Source organism: Oryzias latipes, chromosome 9, assembly GCF_053564925.1.
Source record: "Oryzias latipes strain Hd-rR chromosome 9, Olatipes_Hd-rR_3.1".
Classification (NCBI taxonomy): Eukaryota; Metazoa; Chordata; class Actinopteri; order Beloniformes; family Adrianichthyidae; genus Oryzias; species Oryzias latipes.
Window position 1 is genome coordinate 24,474,938 of NC_136245.1, and position 22,258 is coordinate 24,497,195.

General features: G+C 35.8%; 1 protein-coding gene across 4 annotated transcripts in view; it reads right to left on the reverse strand.

Moving 5' to 3' along the window:
- The window catches only part of ntrk2a (neurotrophic tyrosine kinase, receptor, type 2a), an 82,970-nt gene that overhangs the window by 26,720 nt on the left and 33,992 nt on the right, over positions 1 to 22,258 (reverse strand). For 3 of the 4 annotated variants that reach the window (XM_078953081.1, XM_020705850.3, XM_020705849.2), the window contains one exon: positions 5,363 to 5,551. In XM_078953081.1, coding sequence (XP_078809207.1) covers positions 5,363 to 5,551 — 189 coding nt within the window. Of the gene's footprint in view, positions 1 to 5,362; positions 5,552 to 16,758; positions 19,308 to 22,258 lie in introns of those variants that run through there. The other variant, XM_078953082.1, reaches the window with a different exon arrangement.

The window sequence follows — 22,258 nt, forward strand, 5'->3', positions numbered from 1 at the left end:
GCAATCAACCTTTTTTTAGACTGTATTATTTCTGTGAATTACACGTTTATTAAAAGATACGGGGGTTGTGTAATATATGACTGTTCCTCTCTTACCAGCTCTCAATTAGGCGTGAAGGACAAGAGCAACATTTTGTATCCAAAGTGTGTTTTTTAATTCCTTGGCTAAAGATAACAAATGGAAATTGTTTTCTATGCCCTTTTAAAAGTCTCTCTCCCTTTCCTCTTGTTTTCTCTTGTTTTTTGTGTGTCTCTTTATTAAAAAGAAAAACCTTTTTCATTTAGCTTTTACAGTAAAAAGCATGTCTTTGTTAGATGAATGTGTGTCATCTCTTCCTGCTGTCTGCTCGGTTGGATCAGAGTCGACAACGATGATTTCTGTTGCTAAGTAATATGACTCCGAGGCAGCCGATTTCAACAAAATCTGTCTTCCTCCCAACGTTAATGACAAAAGCCTTTCTTCTACAGAGAGATTAACTTCATCATGTCCTTGCTTCAACCCTGAATAAGCTTTTACTCTTTATTTTGAGCCAGATGTGCTATGCCTGCCATTTTAAAATTACTTTAAATCAAGACAAAAAGGTACATTTGTGATAAGGCACAAAAGAGGTACACTATTTTAAAAGAGGAAGTTAACATCTCATCCACTTAAAATGTTAACCTTGAAGCCCGACTGGACTTCTAGAAAGGTATGCTAACCCCACAATGTTCAGACAAAAAGCAAAATCCAAGGAAACATTTTTTAACACAGATGGCCTCAATTTGATCATAATAATAACAATAAGGTACTTCGAATTTTTCTATCTCAAAGAAGATGGGCTGATAGATTTGGTGATTTCAGAATCAATAAATGCTTGTTGTGATTTTGCAAATATCACGGCAGCATGTAGCTGCTAGCCTGTGTTACATTACCAGGTAGGAGGTGCTAAAGATGGATTCCCAGAAACAACAACAATGTTTTGTTTGAATAATATATGTCTTGCATTTAAGCTTACTGCTTTATGCAGTCAGTCATGCATTTCTCAAGCACAAATTGAAATGGATGTAAGTGAATGTTGTGAAATTAACAGCTCAACAAACATATAATTGGACTAAAGTTGTTTTTTTTTGCTATTTGACTTTCTGAAAGTTCATTTGTTTCATTCAGTTAACACGTTAGTTCATGTTTTTTCATAATTACCCTCAAAATGTCAGCTTACACAAGTAAGACCCAAAAGAAACCGTTTTTTATGCATGAAAGACAGCTTTTTACAAAGTGCCTCTTGTAAATCGACATGATTGTAATTACAATTTAATGAAACCACAGAATTGCTGTTGTTTGGAACAAAGTAAAACGAGACTTTCCTGCACCTTGTGCATAAAACAGAATGAACATTTCCACATTTTACATTGTTTTCATATTTTAATGACACGCTGCATTTGCGTGATAGAGATGCAAGAAGCCATGCAACATTTAAGCTACATTTTTTTTGATAAAATAAAAATGGTTTCAACATGACAACGCCTTTGATTTTCTGTCTATTTGTTTTGGAGAAAAGCTAATTTTGAGATAATATAGAACAGATTGTGTTGCCATAAACCTTTTAAATTAGGGTTCAAATAATCATGTTTCCCTAATTCTGACTTTCTTTGACAGAAATTTCCTTCTGAGAATCAATTTCAACATCATACTGTCACTAAAACAAGTACCCAGTATATTAAATGTAATCTGAATGTGAAAGAAGAAGTTGTCATTTAAAAAGTGACTAGAAAAGCCTCAGATCCAGCAACAGAGGGCTGCAGATCTCCAGCAACTCCCTGTGCAACAACACAACACATTAAACTCGCATTCCCTCAAGACTGCTGCTCACCATTTATACAGCAAATTACCTCACCACACCATTTCCTACTGCAGTTGTGTAAGTATTCATCCATGAAAAGCTTTGCACCACTTGTCCTTAATTAACACCCTCAAATAGCAAGTAAATTGATATGTGCAGAGCAACGCTTCCTCTATTCCTTTGTTTTGTTTTTCCTTCTTTTGGCAAAAAGATTTGTTGGTTCCCACGTGATTTGGGTTTTTTGTGAACAGTGTCATGCTTTATTGCAAGATTTCTCAACATATAAATAAGAGAGAATGACGCATGATTTAAGACAATCTTTCAACGTAATTATTCTTTTTTTTCTTACAATTTTTGGCGCAGTACATTGTGTTGTCCAGGTGTGTGTTTTTCAAAGTTGAGGATTCATGTCTTGAACCACATCTTTATAATGAATCTGTGAGTTTTGAAGTAGCTCATGGCCAACTAAATATATTCAAAGATTTAGTTTTGATAAGATTGTATATCTAGTTTGTGTTTTCTCTCTGGAAGTTTTTTTCCCCACAACATTCTCATCCATCTCTGTGCTTCATCATTCATTCATCTCAACTGTCTCTCTCCTTTAAGCCTATAAACCCTTCAGATTTTGATCAACACCCTGTAAAGAAGGCTCTTATGTCCAAATCCTAGAGTCATTAATATTTTCCCATCAGTTTTATGTGACAGACTTTTCACTACTGAGGGAAAGATGAATAATATTTCACATCAACCACCTCATCTCACCTCCTTTCTCTTTAATTTGGCATCACATCACTCTGTGGTACCCTATTTTAACACACTGAGTCTCCTCCTTCATCTGCAATAAATAAACTCATAAAGTCATGTCTTGAGACCTGATTCTTGCACGTTATTTGTTGCTCAAAAAATAGAATTTCCTTTTTATTTGTTAGTATGCCCCACCTGTTATGTTGTACTCCATCCACCCAAAAGGTGGAGCTGAATTTGAGTCATGTTTTACATACTTTAAGGATTCTTTAAGTTTATAGTGGCATAATAAACACCTTTTTCACAATATATTAAACTCTAACTCCACGGCTTAAAAACATAATTGACCACAAAACATATAGGTAAATCTTATCTTTCACACTTTCTACATATTTGGAAAATTATTCATGTATTTTATTAACATTTATCACAGATTTGAACTCTTATACTACCAAAAAAGCCACAGGAAATGAGTCAAAAACTCCTCAAATTTGAAAGAAGAATTCTTAATTAAGCAAAAAATTGCTAATCCGTTAAGGAAAAAATTCTAGTCACTAAAATGTGTTATTGAAAATCTTTCTCGATAAGATTGTTTTTCTGTTTAAAACAGAAAATAATACATTGTTTCTTTAAACAAGGGTCTTCATACTTTCTCAAGATTGAGTTTTTTAAATAAAGCAAAATAGTAATTTACTCTGAACAGTTGGCCATTATTCTGAGCAAACAGTGCAGATTTAATTGTAGTAACGTATTTCACAGTTTGGAAGAAGGAACATAAAGATGTTGTGGATTGAAACTTTGGAGCCACTTTCTGTTGGATGAAATGGAGGCTGTCCTTGAACAGCACTGAGCACTCAATTCCAATTTGAGAATTTTCCCCATATTTTATAGATACTAAACTAACGAGTTTTTAATTCAAACCATTATCAGATGGAGTTTGCACCTAAAAATAAAAAAAAATCTGAAAGTATCTGTCATTTACACAATTACTGTAAATTCCTACTTCTTAGTCAAAATGTTCAATATTCTAACAAATGCAATATATTTTTATATTTTAAAAATTGTATGCATTTCACAATAACGTTAAGGAACTTTGGATTCATAACCACAGCGATTGACCACCTTTACAAATCCACATATTTCACACTAACCGCTTAATAATGCATGAGCCAAGCTTTCCAAAAACCCTGCCTCCTCTGATGTGATTACTGTTAATGAGGTTTTCACTTCAGAAGAAAGCTCAGATGCTGTACAGCAGAGCTAACATTTCCCATGATTGCACGTGGATATATCATCTCTGCACAGTAATTGCTACTTTGTTGGTGCCAGGAAGAGACTGTGTAATCATTTCAGATGCCAAGTTTTTCCACTACTAAAAAGACAAGCTGGTTAAAGACATGATTGGGAAAAAGTAGCCTAATGCCACTTTGCCAAACTGTCCACATCAAAGGCCATTGTGCTGGTCTCAATAGGGAAGAGTGCCAAATAATTGGTCGGATAGCTTGAGTATTTATGGTGCCTGTCTGACTCAAAGATGCACACAGAGTAATCATTGTAATGACGGTACTATTGTAATGACCTGCAGGCACATGCGCAGACATCGCACTGTGTTATTGACTTTCATTGATCCTTGGTGCTTTCATTCTCGTCTTCAGGCTGTAAATCCTGGTCATTCTTTCAGTTATATCACAGGACTGACGAGGTCAACCTCCAGTCCCCCATTAGTATACCTCTTAAACCAAGCACTCACAGATACACACACATGCATTGTTCCACAATTCACTGTGACACAAGGCCAAAGCCTGGAGGGGCTTTATTACTTGCCAATAATCATAATGTCATGTTGATGGAGCAGGTCAATATCCTTGTGTGTTGATGTGCACTTGCTATCTCTTCTCTGCACTCCTTTTTTTCCCCTCTTTTGTTTTCATCCGCTGCCCTCTGTTTCAGCTGAATTAGTGTGTGTAGTTTGTGTGATTAGAAAGAAACAGGAGCGTCATCTAAATTGGTCCTTTTGTGCTTTGGCTCCTGTGGCAAAGAGTAACGTGTGATAATGTGTCTCCATTTTAAACAGACAAATCCTTCATGTCCAACTTTTGCCCTCAAAATAAATAACTAAAGGCCGTGTCACACAGCCACTATGTACATTTAGCGGATGTTGCGCGGCTGAAAATTGGTCAGACGTTTATCGTCAGACGATATAAAGTTTTTACGTATTTATCACGAATGAATCATGTTAAAACCACGGGAGAAGTAAGAATAAACCATGCAAAGATCACGTAAATTAACATAGAACATGAACCATGTGTGATTATTGCGTTGTTTAAATGCAAATCATTACGATTATGTGCATCAATTTCATAATTTTAACGTGATGTGTAAGCTGTTTGGGCAATATAATAGTTAAATATCGGTGGTACATGCATGAAAAGTTTGTTAGACATATGTGATAAGGTCGTGGAAAGTCACAAATTTGAGCATTCATCTCGCAAAAATCACGCACAATGACGTAAGATTTACCTACAAGCTCAAAACCAAAATCACGCCGTCGGCTGAGACATCTGTGCACACTGACGAATGACAAATGCAGAAAAACACTTATGAATTGTGCATATCACGCATGAATGACGAAAGATCGAAACTTCAACAAATACGCAAAATACGCAAAATGTTCGTAGTGGCGGTGTGACACTGTCTTTAAGCTTACAGATCCATTTTGTTGTGTGAAGTTACAATGTCTCTGCTACGTGTGTCTTTTTTAAAAGGTACATATACAGTATTTTGCTTTTGTTAGCTTACATGTGTCGGTCTTAAGCAGACTGTTGGTGCTCCTGAAGTACTGAGGGTTCTCTATCACGGGGATCTTGGTCATCCCGATGATGACTGCGTCAGCCCCCATCTCTGAGGAGGAGGGGGTGTTGCTACCATTGGAGACGTGATGCAGTGGAGAGGCAGAATCGTCGTCATTGCTGATCACTGAGGAGGGACCTGCGAGGCACATAGATGAGCATAAGCACAGGGAGACAAATCAAGCAAAAACTATAGAAAAAAAATCAAAAGGTCAACCATTAAACCTTTACTGACAGACAGGGAGATTGTGAGACTCTTGAGTCTACTTTAGGTGCTCTTCTGTTATTTTGTATAAGGAGACAGTAGATTCACTCCAGTACGTCCACATTACTTTCTGCAACATTACCACTTTCCAGAGCAATCGGTAGAATAAACAGTTGGATCTGTATGACCATGAACCTGCAAACCTTTTCATAACTCCAATAAAGTCTTGGGGTGAAATTATCACTCCATATACTTTGTAAGGCCTCAGCCCTTCACCTGCTGCTGTGACACCAACGGACTTTAAAGGAATGTGATGCCATCACTCAATGCTTAGAGAACCAAGGTAGCTTCCTTATGGATATCATGTGACCTCCTCCCAACACACTGTAAAGGTCTAGTGTGCTCACATGCTACAGCATTGAAAGGCCTTTTTAAAAATCCTAAGGTCATTTTACACAACTTGACATTACAGCTCATTAAAAGTCAAACAATAAATGGTTTGGAAATATTTCCAAATAAAATAAAATATTGTAATGACCCTGCCCACTGCAGAATCACTAGAATGTGTGGGATGCAAGTATTTTTTTTTTCATTTTTTCTGTTTAGGTTTAGGGTATTTTCTGTGTTGGCTGGCACAACAAGTGAGTAGGTTCCTCATGGGAGTTAAATCTCATTGTCAGTACAGTAATCTATGCTTTTGCTAAATATGTAATAATGTATTTGCACTAAAGACTTCACACATTTATATTTAGTCTCCCCCTTTTCTCTGAGTGCTCAGGATAAACTGTGCAAAGGTACAGATTAGCTGAAAAAAAACAAAAAAAAACCTGCCTCTTGCATAATTTTGTTTGTAGTTGTTAGCATCAGGATATTTTGTCTACTTGAGTTTTGTTCCCAAAAAAACAAAAAAAAAAAAAAAAAAAAAAATATCTTTGTTGGTGACATGAGGTTGAGTTAACATCAAGAATGTTTTGGACCTAAGGATCCACCTCTTGTAATCATGTAGACCTAAAATCTGAGCAATACGTCATCAATCTTCACAATTTTGGCGGTAGATGACAACATAAAAATCATTTAATCCAATTCTAAATATCTAAAAAAAGGTTTCAAAAATTGATGCAAGAAAAACAGAGAAACAGACATCTTGTAGAATTAAAGTCCCTCTCTGATCATCTTTTGATCTATTGTAAAATCATTTCAAGTGGACTTTAAATGAATAATAAGACGTTTTCAGCAACATTAAAAAAACTTGTCATTTTCTAGGACATAGTTACTGCAGAGCGACGGGAGTTAATCAGAAATCCGCCTCTGAGGTGTTGACTGTTGACGAGGAGTTAGTCTGCGCTCATTTCCCATCATCCCTTTGTTTTCACTCTACCCTGCTAACTTACAGACCCTCACAACATTTTGAGCCAGATGCCAGTTTAGGCAAAAAAATGAAGAGGTTATTGGATTGATGTGTCTGCAAGTGGATGCAAGTGGAGTGGGGAACTTGTGGGTTGCTGATTCCACGTCACAAATAAGTTATCTTTTAAACTCCATTTTTTCATCTGCTAAGTATTAAAGTTCTATCGGCCAATAGTTCAAACAAAAAAAAATATTGCAACTTGAAATCTTTAGACATCCTGCAAGTGTGGAATGTGGGCCAAAACAAAGAAAATTAGCCCTGCTTTGTAACCCACAAAGATGCTATCATTTAGCAGGAGTAACATTGGTTCACAGGGGCTTTCTGTAAAAAAAAAAAGAAGCTCCCTCACAATCTTTTTATTGCAACATCCTGATGGTCATATTGTTTGAATGCTGAACCAGTGCAGTTCGCTTTAACTCTCTCTGGGGAGGAACTCGGCGGTGAACTTAACGCTCAGCCACACTGACAAAACATCAGTGCCGTGGAAAAGGTGGAACAAACACAAAAACCTATCTGTACCTCCTTTTTGCAATTTATCAAACTGCAGGTCATGTGGAGAAAACCAAGGGGCTGACAGAGATAATATTTTGTGTCAGATACAATGAACATTGCCTCATCTGTGAGGAATGCCTGGCCAATGCTTATACCCCCCATGTTGGCTTCTTTTTAAAACCTCCAGAACAACTGAGTGTTTCATCCTCAACCGAATATAAAAAATTGTGATAACATGAAAACTCGAGTGAGTCCCACGCCTACCAGGTTTGGGATGAATACAGTTGGGAGCAGCTCATTTTGGAATAGGCGAGGCTTGTCTGAGTGAGGCTACAAAGGTTTAGCCAAATGTATGAAATGTTTTTCCACTTCTACTATTCCAGATAACAAAGCGATTCTGTGTTGGGATTCCCACACCAATGTGACTCCCTTTGTTTCCACATGTTTTTACTAGCAACTACACATAGATCTGTCCACACTCCCATCTGATGATTGAAAAGAAACCCAGTGGAAACATAAAATGTCTTAATGAAAACCAGCAATGTGTGAAAATGATCTTAATCACTTAGCCAGAGATTTGCAGACTACTGCCTTTCAATAGCTGTCCCTCAAGTGCTGCAATAAAAGCTGGTGAGTGATGCTCTGCTTCATTCCTCCTGCTTTGTGAAGGCATGTTATTTGTGCCTTTTCCCTGAAATAGTCACATGAGTTGCCAGTTGTGTGTATCCGTAAGCTTTTAGGGAGCATAATTGCAGGCCACCATCCAGATTTGGTCTTTCATCAGCTCTTTAACCTCCTTGTGTGCAGATGAGCAACACTGGAAGTAAGATGGAGCTCAAAGTGCTTTGGTAAAGACAATGCACTGCACTGAAAACATACAAGACACTCCCATAGGGAAAAAAAAAAAAACACTTGAGTAAACATGTGAGACTTAAAATGTTTTACTTTTTTATTTTTAATTCTCTCCAACTTTGAATAAAACTCTCTCCAGGCTCTATGTTTGCAAAGCAAAACTAAACTGACACAAACAATGAAGTATTAGGGTCACTATAAAAAAAACGATTTTGCTAGAATGAAGTTGTAAAATTATTAGAAGAAAAGTAAATATTGTACAATACTTAAGTCGTAAAATGATTAGAAAAAAAGTCAAAATTAAAATGGTAAATTTGTGATTTCAAAAGGTTATGGTTTTTCAAAATTAAAGTTTTAGTTTCATTAAGATAAAGTTGTACATTTACAAAAAGAGAGAAATCCTTGATTCCATCTGAATCCATCTGATTTCCCTGAATTGTCTGCAAATAAATTAAACAGATAATACTAAATTGTCTGTGATAAAACATTTTAGAAGCCAAATCAGACATTTTTTTAAGTATGTCTTTTTCCTTATAAAATTACACATTTGTGAAGCATAAATTACAATTTTAATAAGTATATTTGATCATAAAAACACAGGGTACTTTTTGTCAAAAGCATACGACTTTATTCTCATAAAATACTCACTTTTTTTGATCATTATTTCCTTACTTTATTTGCATATTTATTCATATGTTTTGTCTTTCATGGTGGCACTAATACTCCATGTTAGATACACATGCATAAAAAATTTACTAAAATTACGGCATTTTTAATATGCTTGTATTTTTATTTTTATTTTCGTTTTTTGGAAAGTGTAGCAACATATGCTCTAAACCAATAAATAAGACTGTTACTAATTTTAATTATGGAATTTTAGCATGTTTAAGGGGGTGAGTTTAGATCAAACACATAAAAATATTCACTTTACTGTTCTGAGATGAAAACAATTGGACATCAATGAAAATATAATTGTTTAGAAAACAAAAAGTAGCCTTGATAAAGAAAAAGCTGTAATTTACCTTTTAGGTAAACAAATAAATGCTTTTATTATTAAGTGCACATAAGGGTGTAAAAAGCAACTAAAAAGCTAATAGCATCTCACACAGTGTTCCCCCTCATTGTGATTTTACTCAATCAGAAATGTGGACAAACATTTCTGTTATTCCTTGATTGTGGTGCATGAGCACAAACTCAACAGCATTGCACAAATTGATTTCCTATGAGCACAGAATGCAGTAGATGTTTTCCCCCTCATGTAGCCAGCTCTGCTGCATTCTAATACTGGCTGACATCGTTCATTTCCTTTTTTTCCTGGCCTCGTATCAGGCTCTAGTTCTGTTGACAGGGCCAGATTGAAAGGGCGAAGCTGAGCTTTTTGGTGAGGGCGTGAATGGGTCAGTTGTAGTTTTTGTGTGTTTCTGACTTATGTGAGGGGAAAATAATGAAAGCATGGTGGAAAGAAGATCCTGCACATGCCTTGGGAAAATTGCAAAGTTATTAAGCACTTAAGGGGCAGAGGTCTTTGGAGCTTTTGGTCTTATTGGACACCACAAATCACGGTGATGTCACCTTAACAAAGCATCTGAAACATCTTAACTTTGTCCAGCAAGTGCTAATTAAGTCTAATAAAACGGGTACTATACTTGTTAGCTCTGAAAAAGACAATAAAAAGGGTGCCATCTAATCTGTTTTTTCTTTTAAAATATAAAATAATGATGAAGAAATAATGTTTTTTTCATTATTTAAATATGCCAGAAGGTCTAAAAAAATATTAAGTTTAGCAAGAGACATGAATTTCAATTTTTTTAAAGAAAAATAACCTTAAATAAAAAATCTGACTCCAAATTTAATCTCTGAAGGTAAATGCCAGTTTAATTTTTTAAATAATCCTATTTTTAATTCAAGCATGTAAAGAAAATTGCTCTTCTCTATGTTGAGTATAAGCCCTGTGACAGATATTACATACTTAACAATAGTCTGCTTATACAAGCATAAACAAAAGGATAAACAGTGCAGGATTTTCTCCATCAGCACATGTATATATCTCTGATAGGAAAGGCTGTCGATCATTAACACAGTAGGGTCTCCGGGTCAAATCATTATAAATGCAATTTGCAGAGAGCCGACAGGAGCCTGCAGTGGCTTGTGCATGGAGACAGGGTGCAGTGGCAGAGCGTCCGCTGGGAGTTTCTGCACAAAGGGGGATGAAAAGATTTGGAGAGGAGTGGCAGGAATGAAGAGAAAGATGGACAGCAGAGGTCAAGGTGTAAGTGGGGTCAGTGCAAAACCCAACACTGTTAATAGACATGGAACTGGTGTTTAAACTGGAGTTAGAGTGGGGCTCGCCACAAATGTCAATAAATTACAATGTCTAGCTTTCAAAACGAAGGTCATGACTGAAAGGTGGGTGGCAGCAGGACGAGCTCTAAAACCGTCAAAGACAGTACATCATTGTTTTATAGATTGCCATTTACACTAACAACATATAAAAGGCCTTTAAGTGATGGAAAGATGAGGTTTTAAAAGAACATTGTTCAACAGAACACATAAGGTCAGACAAAAATTCACTATCTTAAAACTGTTTGCACTGTGTGAGCTTTTCTACTGAAGAGAAGCCACAAATACCTCTAAAAAGGCTTGTGGTGCAGCGGATCAAACAAGCTTTAGAGGAAAAGGGGTTTCTGTGCAAAAACCAGTAAGGTTTGACAAATAGTGCTTACACATGAATGTATATGTGGACATATACCCAAATGTGACAATTAATGAGCTATCAAATTAATGGAAGACGGACACCTAACTCCCTTTGTTCTTTTTTTTCTTTCTTTGTCCTTTCCTGTCTAAAATCTTTTGTTAAATATATGTATAAAAAGAAGTTTGTTCATGTTGTAACACCCTCTTTTTTGTTAAGTGCTTAACGCTTTTGTTTTAGATCATTGGTTTTGTTTGTACCATTAAACAAATATGAAGTTTTTTTTCAGTGTTTACAGCTTGATGGTAATATAAAATATTTCTTTAAATGTAACTTGTGTTTTTTTGTTTGTTTTTTTTGCATAGTTTGACCGACGGTGCGACTGTGACTGTGAAAGCTCTTTGGGCCTTTGAGGAAGGTAGAAAAGCAAATATATGCCATTTACCATTTACGCTGGGCTTTGGCGGATTGTTCCAAAGCGACACAGAGGGTGAAGAATTCAAAGAATTTAGCGATTTGAAGTGATTTAAAGAGTTTAGTTGACTTGTTAGCATGTTCTTTATTCGATGGTTTTCTGAATAATTAATCATATGTTGCACTCCCATGTTTTCTTAAACTAAAAAAGCATCAGTGGCTTACGGTAGTGAAGTCAGTTTGTTACCTATTCTGTTTATATGATTTGCTTTTCAAAAAGAAATGTCTATTCTTGTTTTTTGTTAAATAAATTTCTCCCAAAAAAGCAATCCATGTACGATTTTTTTCTTCTTTATTATTAATATTATTTTTGATATTGCGACTTATACTCTGGAGCAAAAAATATGGTAGGCTACTCTCTGAGGGTCATGAAAATGTCAAAATAACATGTTGCAAATATAGTTCCAACCTCAACTATGACTTCTTTCTGTTTTTAATTAGTTGCACAGTGCAGCCTATGATTAATGACGCTGTTAATTGAAAGACTTCCCGTTCACACAGCTTGATTCATCTAGTTACACAGAGTACAATTTCCCAAAAAAGAGATGCTAGGTAAAACAAAACAGATGAGGTCTGTCATCGTAGAACATCTGTCTTTGTTTAAAAAAAAAAAAAAAACATCAGCTACAAATGACCAACCTGCGTTTTACATTTTGTACTCAAAAAGAAGAGAATGCAGCTGAAGGAAGTTTTGGTTTTCACCTTTGAAGGTGAAATATAATAGCTGGAAAGCTGGAAAATGAATCCAGCTCAGACACAAAGAAGCCCTGAAGCGTTTAGCAGAAAATCGGAGTTATTGCAATCTCTGTGAGAGGAATGATGATCACAGAGCAGCGGGGCTTTCTGGACTTTAGTGACAGTGAGTTTGGCAAACATAACACATCAGAGCTGAAAATATGTCCATGTGAAATTCCTATTCTTCAACTCTTTACATGACTGGCGTGACACAACATAACTGAAGGAGCCCAGTGGTTTGGGATCTTGACTTTTATTGCCGGATCCTCACAGGAGCTTAGATAAACCAATGACAAGTGAGTGATTGTATTGATCTTTCTCCTGCTCTTTGAGTGAACCCCAGACAAACTCGAGTCATTTGCTCCTTCTTGTTGCCCTGGGCAAGAGATTTAAGAAGGCTATTGCAAGATTTAAAGGCATCAAGCTGTGTCAGTCAGTCTGTTAAAATAACTTCGTTGCTGTTACCCAGAGGCGAACAGTTGTTAGGGGGGATAATATTGGGGAATTTCATGATTTGACACTGCGGTAGAAAAACAGAACTCTAGTTTCTTTAACAGGTGATGATGAACAGCCAAAATATTTGGTAATAACTGAAAGAACAGATTAAAAAGCAAAGTGTTGTTTTCAGACTTTTTGGTACATTTGCTTCACTTGTCGTATGGGTTTGGATCTTAATTTTTTTTAATGCAACATTATCATTTGCCTGTCGCTCAAATGGATCTCCCAGAAACCAGCAGTATATTTCAGCTATGGCTCTGCAGGAAGGTCAGGTCTTTCACTGATCCTGCTGACACTATTGACCCTGCAGGTTTCTGTGACCCTCCCGCCTCCCCCTCCATGATCCATACAAACAACATACATTGAGACGTGACTGGTAAGAAGAACCTCATGGCCTCTAAACTGTTCTGTCACACAGGAAGTAATCTATTGATCCAGAGGATGTAAAAGGATGGAGGGATGCAGGAAAGAGACAAGGAGGTGTAAGACGAGGAAGTTTAATGTTGGAGGAATGAGGAGCAGTGGATTCACTGCAAAGTGGTTGGTTAAAGTAATACAAATGTATAGATTTAACTGTAATCTGCTCAGTCGTGTGCTTTATTTCTTAGCATCGAAGTCTTGATGCAGGTGCAAGGGTATTTCACATGTTTTTTTGACTTTCCAATGGAGGTTAATCAGTATGAAAATGTGAATTTTTACAACTTTTAAAGATTACTGCATCTTTATCACATTCATTTTTCTCTTTGCTACAATTGAAAATGTAATGTTTCTTTATACTCTCTTTATACTATAATAGAAAACAGTAATCAGGATAGATTTAGGTGAAATGCAAAATAACCAGAATTCAACTTCAACTTCTGCCACCCAATGTTGTCCTAAAGCTATGTGCAAACCGGTCATGTGACATGCGTTCAAGAACACGCTAAAACACGGGTTCTTGAACATTTAGCCCATGGTGTTCACACTGGACAAGTAGGGATGGGCTACTTCTTTTTAATTTTCCACTGTTAACTAGCGCATGACTGCCACTTACAGTTAGGCTTGGTGCGCAATGTTGAAGCGGTGCAAGTCTCGTAAGACTTGGTGTCATTATTCCTGGCGGGCACAATTTTCAAACACTTGGCACTTCTGTGAATTAAAAGGGACGCCATCCATAAGTCACAACATGATTAGTCAAAATTCAACCTGGCTTAACTCTAAACGTGTGTTCATTGATCACATGTTTTGTACTTAGAACCTGAAAACTGAAACCTGCATAGCTACAAAATGCACATTTACACGGATTTACATAGACTTTTCATTGGAGATGGCCGCTTAAACGCGAGTCGCTTTGCACGGTGTGAACATAACTTAACAGTAAGCAGTAACATCGCCTCAAATACTATCAAATTTAGTGTAAGTAGTAACTCTAGAAGGAAGCTATTTTGCACCAAAGACTTTAGAAGGCAAATGGGCAAACTTACTAATATTGTTTCATTTAAATTTAAATTTTTGATAAACTTAACATGAAGATCACCAAGAAAATGCAGAAAACTATCGCAAGTCTTGGAATGATCCATCTTGATTATAAAGTGACACATTTTCTTTCCATCTGGATGAGCCTCTATGCTCATATATATATATATATATATATATATATATATATATATATGTATATATATATATATATATATATATATATATATATAAAACATAAATATATATATATATTTTTTTATCAAAAAGGCAGTCCATTTTCGAAAAAAAAAGATTTAAAACTTAAAAACTTGAAACATGCAGCAGCCTTAAAATAGTCTGTAAATTTTTTATTCCTAAAGATTAAAGATGCAAATCGAAAACAAATAAAGGGCGGAATGAAAATTTAAATTGTCAAACTGAAGGAAGAGAAGTAATAGTGAAATAGTCTTGAGGGATGAAGTTTCCGTTTTACTGCAGTTAGTGTCTATTTGAATTCACCTGAACCAGCCAAATTCCTCCTCCTCTTGCTGAGTACAGAGGAATATCGCATTCCCTGTTTCTCTTTATCAAGCACAGATAAAAATAGGCATTTCCTCTCTTTCTCCCTCTAATTGTGTATCTTCTTTCTTATATCCATGTATGAGTCCACCACCTCTCTAGCCTTCGTCCTCCTCCTTCTTAGCTTCCCACATCCTCTTCTCTTTCTTTTCTGGCCTTTCTTTTCTCCGTGCCTCCACAGTTGGTCTTTTTCTATTTATAAAATTCATCCCACATTCATCTTTTAAATTCCTGGAAGTTAATTTGCACCGTGGTGGTCAGGCATGTAAAAAAGAAAGATGCAAAAAATAGGCAATCAGTAAAAAAAAAGGAAGAAGGTATTTGGTAACTTTACTGGAGCAAAAATACTAAAGGGTTGAATATGTGCATTTTTTATTTTTTCACTAAGCTCCTTTTCATCAAGCTCTCCACTAGAACCCAGTTGACACATTCTGATTCGAGGATAAACTGGAAATTCTTATTACGACTTTGATCTCAGTGCGTTTGCTCGACCCAGCTAGGGATAGTGGAAATTGGCAGTATGCTTACACAACTGACCTCATTACAGCCTCATCCACTTTACAAAAAAAGCCCAAAGGTTTTTTTTCCTTTTTCTGAAAAATTAGTTTTAATGACTCATTAGCATTTTACCAAACATAAACTACATATCTGATATAAATAAAAAGTAGAGACTTGTTATAAGAAGCAAACATCAATATTTTAGAAATAAAACTGATACGAGAAAGTTTAGAAAATCTTCAGCAGTGACTCAAGAGGGGGTCCAAAACTAGTGAAACCACCCAATTCCATTCCAAGCTCACATACAGTACAGACCAAAGGTTTGGACACACTTTCTCATACTTTTCTGTTAAACTGACACTCATATTTGCTGTTTGGTGTATTATATTGGAAAGAACCAATCTACTGATGGATTAATGTTATCCATCATGTCTGAAAGAACACTGGGGTGTTAGTTTGTTAAACATGTCAAAAACACTTTAAAATGATAAATCAAAGAGGCGGCAACTGTAAGAAATGGCGGTAAAATTGTACAGTACAATGCTGTGAAATGCTAACATAATTAAACTGTAATTAATAAAACAACAACAGGTTGTGTTTTTTACAGGTATATCTAGTATTTATAATAACTAAATATCTTTGTTATTTTATTCATAAAAGCATTGTCTTCTTTGTGAAATACTCTAGTCCCAGAAAAAATAAACACATTAAAAAACAATTCAATTTAGTGCCTGCTAACCGAAGCTCAGTCCAATTGGAAACGAACCGACACCACCACGTAAGATGGGTCCTGGACCCGGACCTCTTGGGTGCATTCAGACTGAACATTTGTTCCAGATTATCAGGGGAAACAAACTGTGCTTTACTTTCAGTGGATCAAATGTTTCCAAACTGAATACACCCCAATTCATTTTTTTGGTGTTATTTTTACCAATAGTAATAATTTTAATAGTAACCTTGAAATTCTGTATATTCTGTAATATCTGGCTGGTTTTATCAAAAACAGAGATTGTAATGACGGTATATATTTGTAAAATTAAGACAATAAATGATGTAATATTCACAGTGTGGCCGTGAAGTTGTTTACATAATCAACATTTTTTAAACATATTCATGCCTGGTAATTTTTTCTGTAAAAAAACAGTTTTTCTTTTTTTTTTTTTACAGACCACCAAGAGCACTTCCCCATAATTTAGAACGTGTTAGACGTGTGAGGAGTTCTTGACTGACACTTATTATCTCGGCTTGGGAGAAGAGTACGTTATTCGTGTCATTTCATCTAACAATTACTCATTGTGTTATTGCAACATGAAAATAAAAATTCACAAAATTCTGAGTTTATAAAGCCTGAATTGGGAATACCTTCCTTTATGAGCTGCTTTTTAGTTTAGCTTATGAATACAGTATACACAGTGCAATGAGAAAAGAGTTCATAAATAGAAATCATCCTTAGACAAAGCAATAATGAAGTGCGCATTTTTAAAAATAAATATTTTATTAGCCTTTCATATTAGCAAAGGAAAAACAAAACAAAAAAATTAAAAAACATTCTGACAAACTTCCACCTCAGACCCTCTTCACTTTCAGATGTGAGACACAGTTACCGGTACACACTCCTGTAAATCATTCCTTGTTTTTTTAAACGAATATCTTTATCCCTTTAAAACAAAGGTGTTATTTTCAAATGAAGCTTTTAAGTAATTATTTAAAGTTTAGCTTCTTAAATGCCCCTTTAATGTCACAATACATATTTTGTTGAAGTGATTTAGAGAAAGAGTCCTTGTAAAGCAAATTTTCTCAGTTAAAACTTGAGAAATGTGCTCTTTGTATCCTGATATTTGAGGTATGAAGATCTTTGCTGTAAAAACCTTAAGCACTTATACTGTAAAGTGTTATCTAAACCCATAAGTAAAACAGTTATTACTGAAAAACACGTGTGAGGTATGATCCAATTTCAAAGGTAGAAAAGCAAGAATTGATTCCTGGTAAGAGCATGACAACAAAGTAATAAAACAAATGTCTAATATGTTACAGAATCTAATTTGAAAAATCCAAAACAGCAAAAAAACAAGTTCCTAGAGTAAGTATATATATTTTCCATAGATTTAAAACTTAACATTCTAAAAAAAAAAAAGCTAAAATATGAACTAGTTAAGATATGGACACAATGCGCAAAACAGAAATTCAAAGGTTATTATAGAAACATACAATGACATTTAATTTTTGGATTATTGCACAGTGCTTTGCAGCAAAATTTAAAACTTTAGCCAGTCACATTTCAAGAGTTTTGGGTTGCTATGTAATTACATCTTGATTGATTTTCAAAAAAAAAAATAAAGAATGTGTGTGCGGGGGGGGGGGGGGGGGTGTACAGGGAGGTAGGTTGGTATAGAACCGCCACTGTCAACGTCAGTGTATGTGATTTAACCCTGGAACCCCTATAATCAAACATCCCCAAAACGCCTCCCCAACCTCAATGTCTGTGTTACACTGCGGGTATGTGCTTATTACAACACATCTGCAAGCTTTTCACATGTGCACAAACAGCACACTGTGGTGAAGATTCTACATGAATGTTGTAAAATAAAAATTTGCCTCAATAGTCTGCAGCGAAATACAGAGGAATGAAACCTTGTTTGTGCACACTGCTGCCAGTTTCTTGCATTTTCTTTTGTTTGTTATACCGTATATTGAAAAAAGAAAACAGGAGCATTAGAAAAAATTGTTGTAATTCATGAAGGTGCCATTCTTTCTTTTTAAAATGTGAATGTTTTTGTCTTCATTCCTATCCTCTTTGCTTTGCTTGTGTTTTAGCTATCACACAGCATGGTGCTCATCTCAGTCTACCTCTCTGTTCCACAAAAGCAAGGCTCATTTTAGAGAAGCCAAAGATGTGTCATGAGTTCAGTGCTGACAAATGATGCAAGTACTCTAAATCCTTAAATCAAAGAAGAAGTTTGAGATTTTTTATTATAGAAAACAAAACATTCTCACCAAAAAAGTAAAAAAAAAAAAAAGTAAAAAAAACATAATGATGACATCCACTGATTTATTGAACTGCATATTTACATGAAGCTGAATTATTGGCATGGGAGAAGAAAGGCAAACTGCTCCATAAAAAATCTGCTGCATGTTTTCACAGGTGTACCTGAAAAAAACTGATGTTACTGTTAAACTACTCATTTTTTCATTGTCTAATGAAGACTTTTAGAATTCCAAAGAGCATTTTTTTCTTAAATGAATCTAAAATTAACCAGTTTTTTTTTTTTTTTTTTTTTACAAAAACTCTCATTGGTTATTCATTTCTTTTTCAGACTAGACTAACATGTTTAAACCTCAGCTGTTAACCTGTCTTGTTTTCTCAGTGCCTGAATGTCTCAATGTGGGCTAACTGGATTCAAAAAGGGTCCTCCACACAGTGTCCCTTATAAAGTACGGCTTGTGATTGCACACGCATTCTGCATGAACAGACATCTGTGTGATCTACATGAGCAGACTAGACTGGAGTGGCAGCTGACACGAAAAGAAGACCAAATCTGCTGTGGTGTTCACATTGGCGTGGGAGGCTTGGGCACATGTGAGGGAAGGAGCCATCCATGTATTTAATGAAGATGTAGGTTAATGGTTGTCTCTGTCCCTCTGTTTTGAATAATTCATCCAAAAGGAGGCTTTTATGATTCTCTGAGGTCCCTGTGGGATTCATTGATTGAATAGCTGCACCCCAAAGCTTCACTTGATTCTTTTGCCTCTTGAGATGATAGTGGACTTCATCCCGTTTGCGTGAATGTGTGTTTATACGATGCTTTAACCTCACTACATAGGACACTCCACTTCTTACACATTTGTTGTGTTGCTTGGATTTTTTTTTTCCATGCATGAAACATTTTCACCCCTGTTTTTCCAACAAACACACTCGCACACAAACACATAAAAAAGAAGAAGCAGTCTTTCAGTAAGTCTCCTGTGTGTCCATGTCTGCTAGCGTGACACCACTTCCACTGGGATTCTCTGAAACAACACACACCCTGAAGGGGAAGCAAAAAAAACATAAACAATGGGAGAAAATAAAAAAAACAAAAAAAAGCCAACAGACGGAGATAACGAAACCTAGATAATATTAATGGCAACAATTCATTCTCAACACACGCAGCAATACAACACACATTTCATTGACTTCACTTTGTTTAGTTTGAGTTCTCTGTTGATTAGTATTTGTTAAAACAGTCCTACTGTGGAATGGAGAAACCAAACAAGGTGTTTTCTCAGAGATTTGAAGGGTTTTGTGTCAGTCCTTCAGAAAGGCAGATATTATCAACCTTGTTTTATTTTTCCATTCTTCATTGGGCTAAATATATGTTAAAAAAGGTTGAAAAAAAGAAATATGTGTTTTAGATCACAGAGAGTAGAGCGATAATGATATTAAAACCAGAGAATGTGATTAGTTTTCCTTCAAAGAACACTAACAATAGAAATACTGCAAATGCCAGATGTCATTTCTTTTTTTGTGTGACAGCATGAAGAGTGCTCCACTGTGTGTTTTTCAAATCAGTGCATCCATGTGAAGGAAGTCCTACACTGCCTGTCAACACTTAACCTTAGGTTCTGCAAGAATGAACCCCAGAGAAACTTTAAATTTCTCTTAAATCCCTCTTTTTTCTTGAAAACAAGACAACTCCTCATTCTCTGTGCTGAAGATGATAAGGACATTTTGAAAGCCCCCACAATATATTTTAATTAGGTATTCAACTCTTGTTTTTCAAATGAAACATCTTAGATAGAACATAGATTTAAATTCCCTGAAGTAGGAAACTCAAATCTGAAAAAGCATTTACCAGATCATAGTTATCTCTCTTCATTCAAAAGAACATCCTTTGTTTTCTTTTAAAAATTGAAATGATAAAATCTGACCATGAATTGTCTTTCCTTGTCATGTTTTTTTCTTTTTTAATAGTCACATACACATGTACGTTTACATCATTTTAGACTATGGATCAAACATTTTTTCCAGGATCCTTTATCTTTGTATTTTTTATCTCACGTATTTCTTTATTTAAGCTTGCAAATCAAGATGAAGGAAAGCGAGTGAGATTTGGAAACATCCTGGCCTAATGCAAAAGTCTCAGCAATTCCATTAGAGTCATTTGATGCCATTCTCCCCTGTTAGCAAGTTTTGCTTTGGCCGTTTTCACGTCTTTGAGCGGATCCAGCTTTTGTTCAGCTTGCCTGGATTCTGGACAGATTTCGTTTCCTTGAAGGGATTTTTAAATTGTGAGAAACGTTTAGAGGGGAGTAGAAAAGTGTACTGTTCTTTTCTTGAGTACTGCAGCCTTTAATATGGGGTTTCCATTTTAAAACCCAAGTGTGAAGTACTTTTACGTGGCAAGCAGCTCTTGACTAATAATCTACATGTTATTTACAATCTAAAGAATATTAACAAAACTTTAACATATTTGTTCATATTTATTAACATTCGGATCCCCTGAGTTTTTATCAGCCAAAACATCAAAAAAGGACTTGGAAGTTTGTTGTTTAACCAGTAAAGTTTGATTCTATGTTTATCTAACTAAAACTTGTTTACAAAGATATTCTTTATTAAAATCCCACTGCGATCATCTTTTGACCTATTTTTAAAGTGTTACCAGTGGTCTTTTAATTGTGACTATCCGTTTTTAGGCATAGATTGTGCAGAAAAGCAGCGGTTCATCAGAAATTTGCCTCTGAGTTGTGGACAGGACCATTGGCGGTAAGTAGGCTAAGCCTGCACTAATTTCCCATCATACCTTTGTTTACACTCTCTCTGCTAGCTTACAGCCCCTAACACCCCCAACCTAATATTACCGGTGCAACAAAAATGGTGAGCAATATTGAAGCTATCCAGCCTTATAGTTTTGAGCCAGATTCCAGCTCAGAGGAGGAAAACAAAGACGTACATGGATCTATTTGTGCATGTTTGCATGTGGATGCATCGAAATGGAGCGGAGCAGGGAGCTTGTGGCTTGCTGACTGCAGTTTGTACGTAACGATTACAAGCTTTTTCCAATTGCATTTTTTCGTTTTTTTTTAAAGAAAAGGCAATGGGAAGGAAAAACTTTAGTTGTTGGATAAACTTCTGATGTTTAGATCTTTCATGGAAGTCGTAAGGTGAGAAAAAATGGCAAAATGTATATTGATGTTATTTTCACAGTTAATCAAAATAGAACATCTTGTTCTCATAATTTGGAGTTTAATGAATATAAAAGTGCCCAGAAGTGCTGTTTAATTTGCCGAGGCTACAGTTGTTAGGCTATTGAAATTTATCAAAAAGATTTTCCATAACTTATTTAGTGGGAACAAATGTGTGGCTGCAACCGAAGTGGTGTTGAAGTTGAAGATTAAATCTATAAAGGTACGAGGCGGAGCAGCATGCAGCAGCAATGCAGCTGCGGAAAACTTAAAAGGTAAGTAAACTTAAAGCTCAACCCAACCAGTGAGATTTAGTGCTACATGCCCAGAGGTTTTATTTTAAGATAAGTATCATATCTCAAGCCCACTGAAAGGTTCCCTCAATGGGCTGATCACTCACCCATGATATAAGCCTACCGTAATATACACTAAAGAAAAGCAGAGTTGTTGATATCATGTCAACATAGATGCTATAGGTCAAAATATGAGAGAAGCAGTAACACTGGCATCTATTCCACACTGTCTAAGCCGAGGATCAGGGTTGAATAATCTACAATTTAGCAAAGGTCACTCATCTTCATGTAGAAGCAAAACAGCCTCACTTTAGAGTAAACGGTTGGAAAAGCATAACCTTTACATGACCTTTTTATCAAAAATGAATACTAAACGTATTGATCTTTTCCAAAGCTGAACGAATTTACTTTCTCTTTCCACAAGACTCTCAATAAAATTGCCCACACCCTATGCCATCTTTGCAATGTTTTTACTTTGTGGCATTGCGCCCAGACACACCATCATGTGTTAAAGATAATCA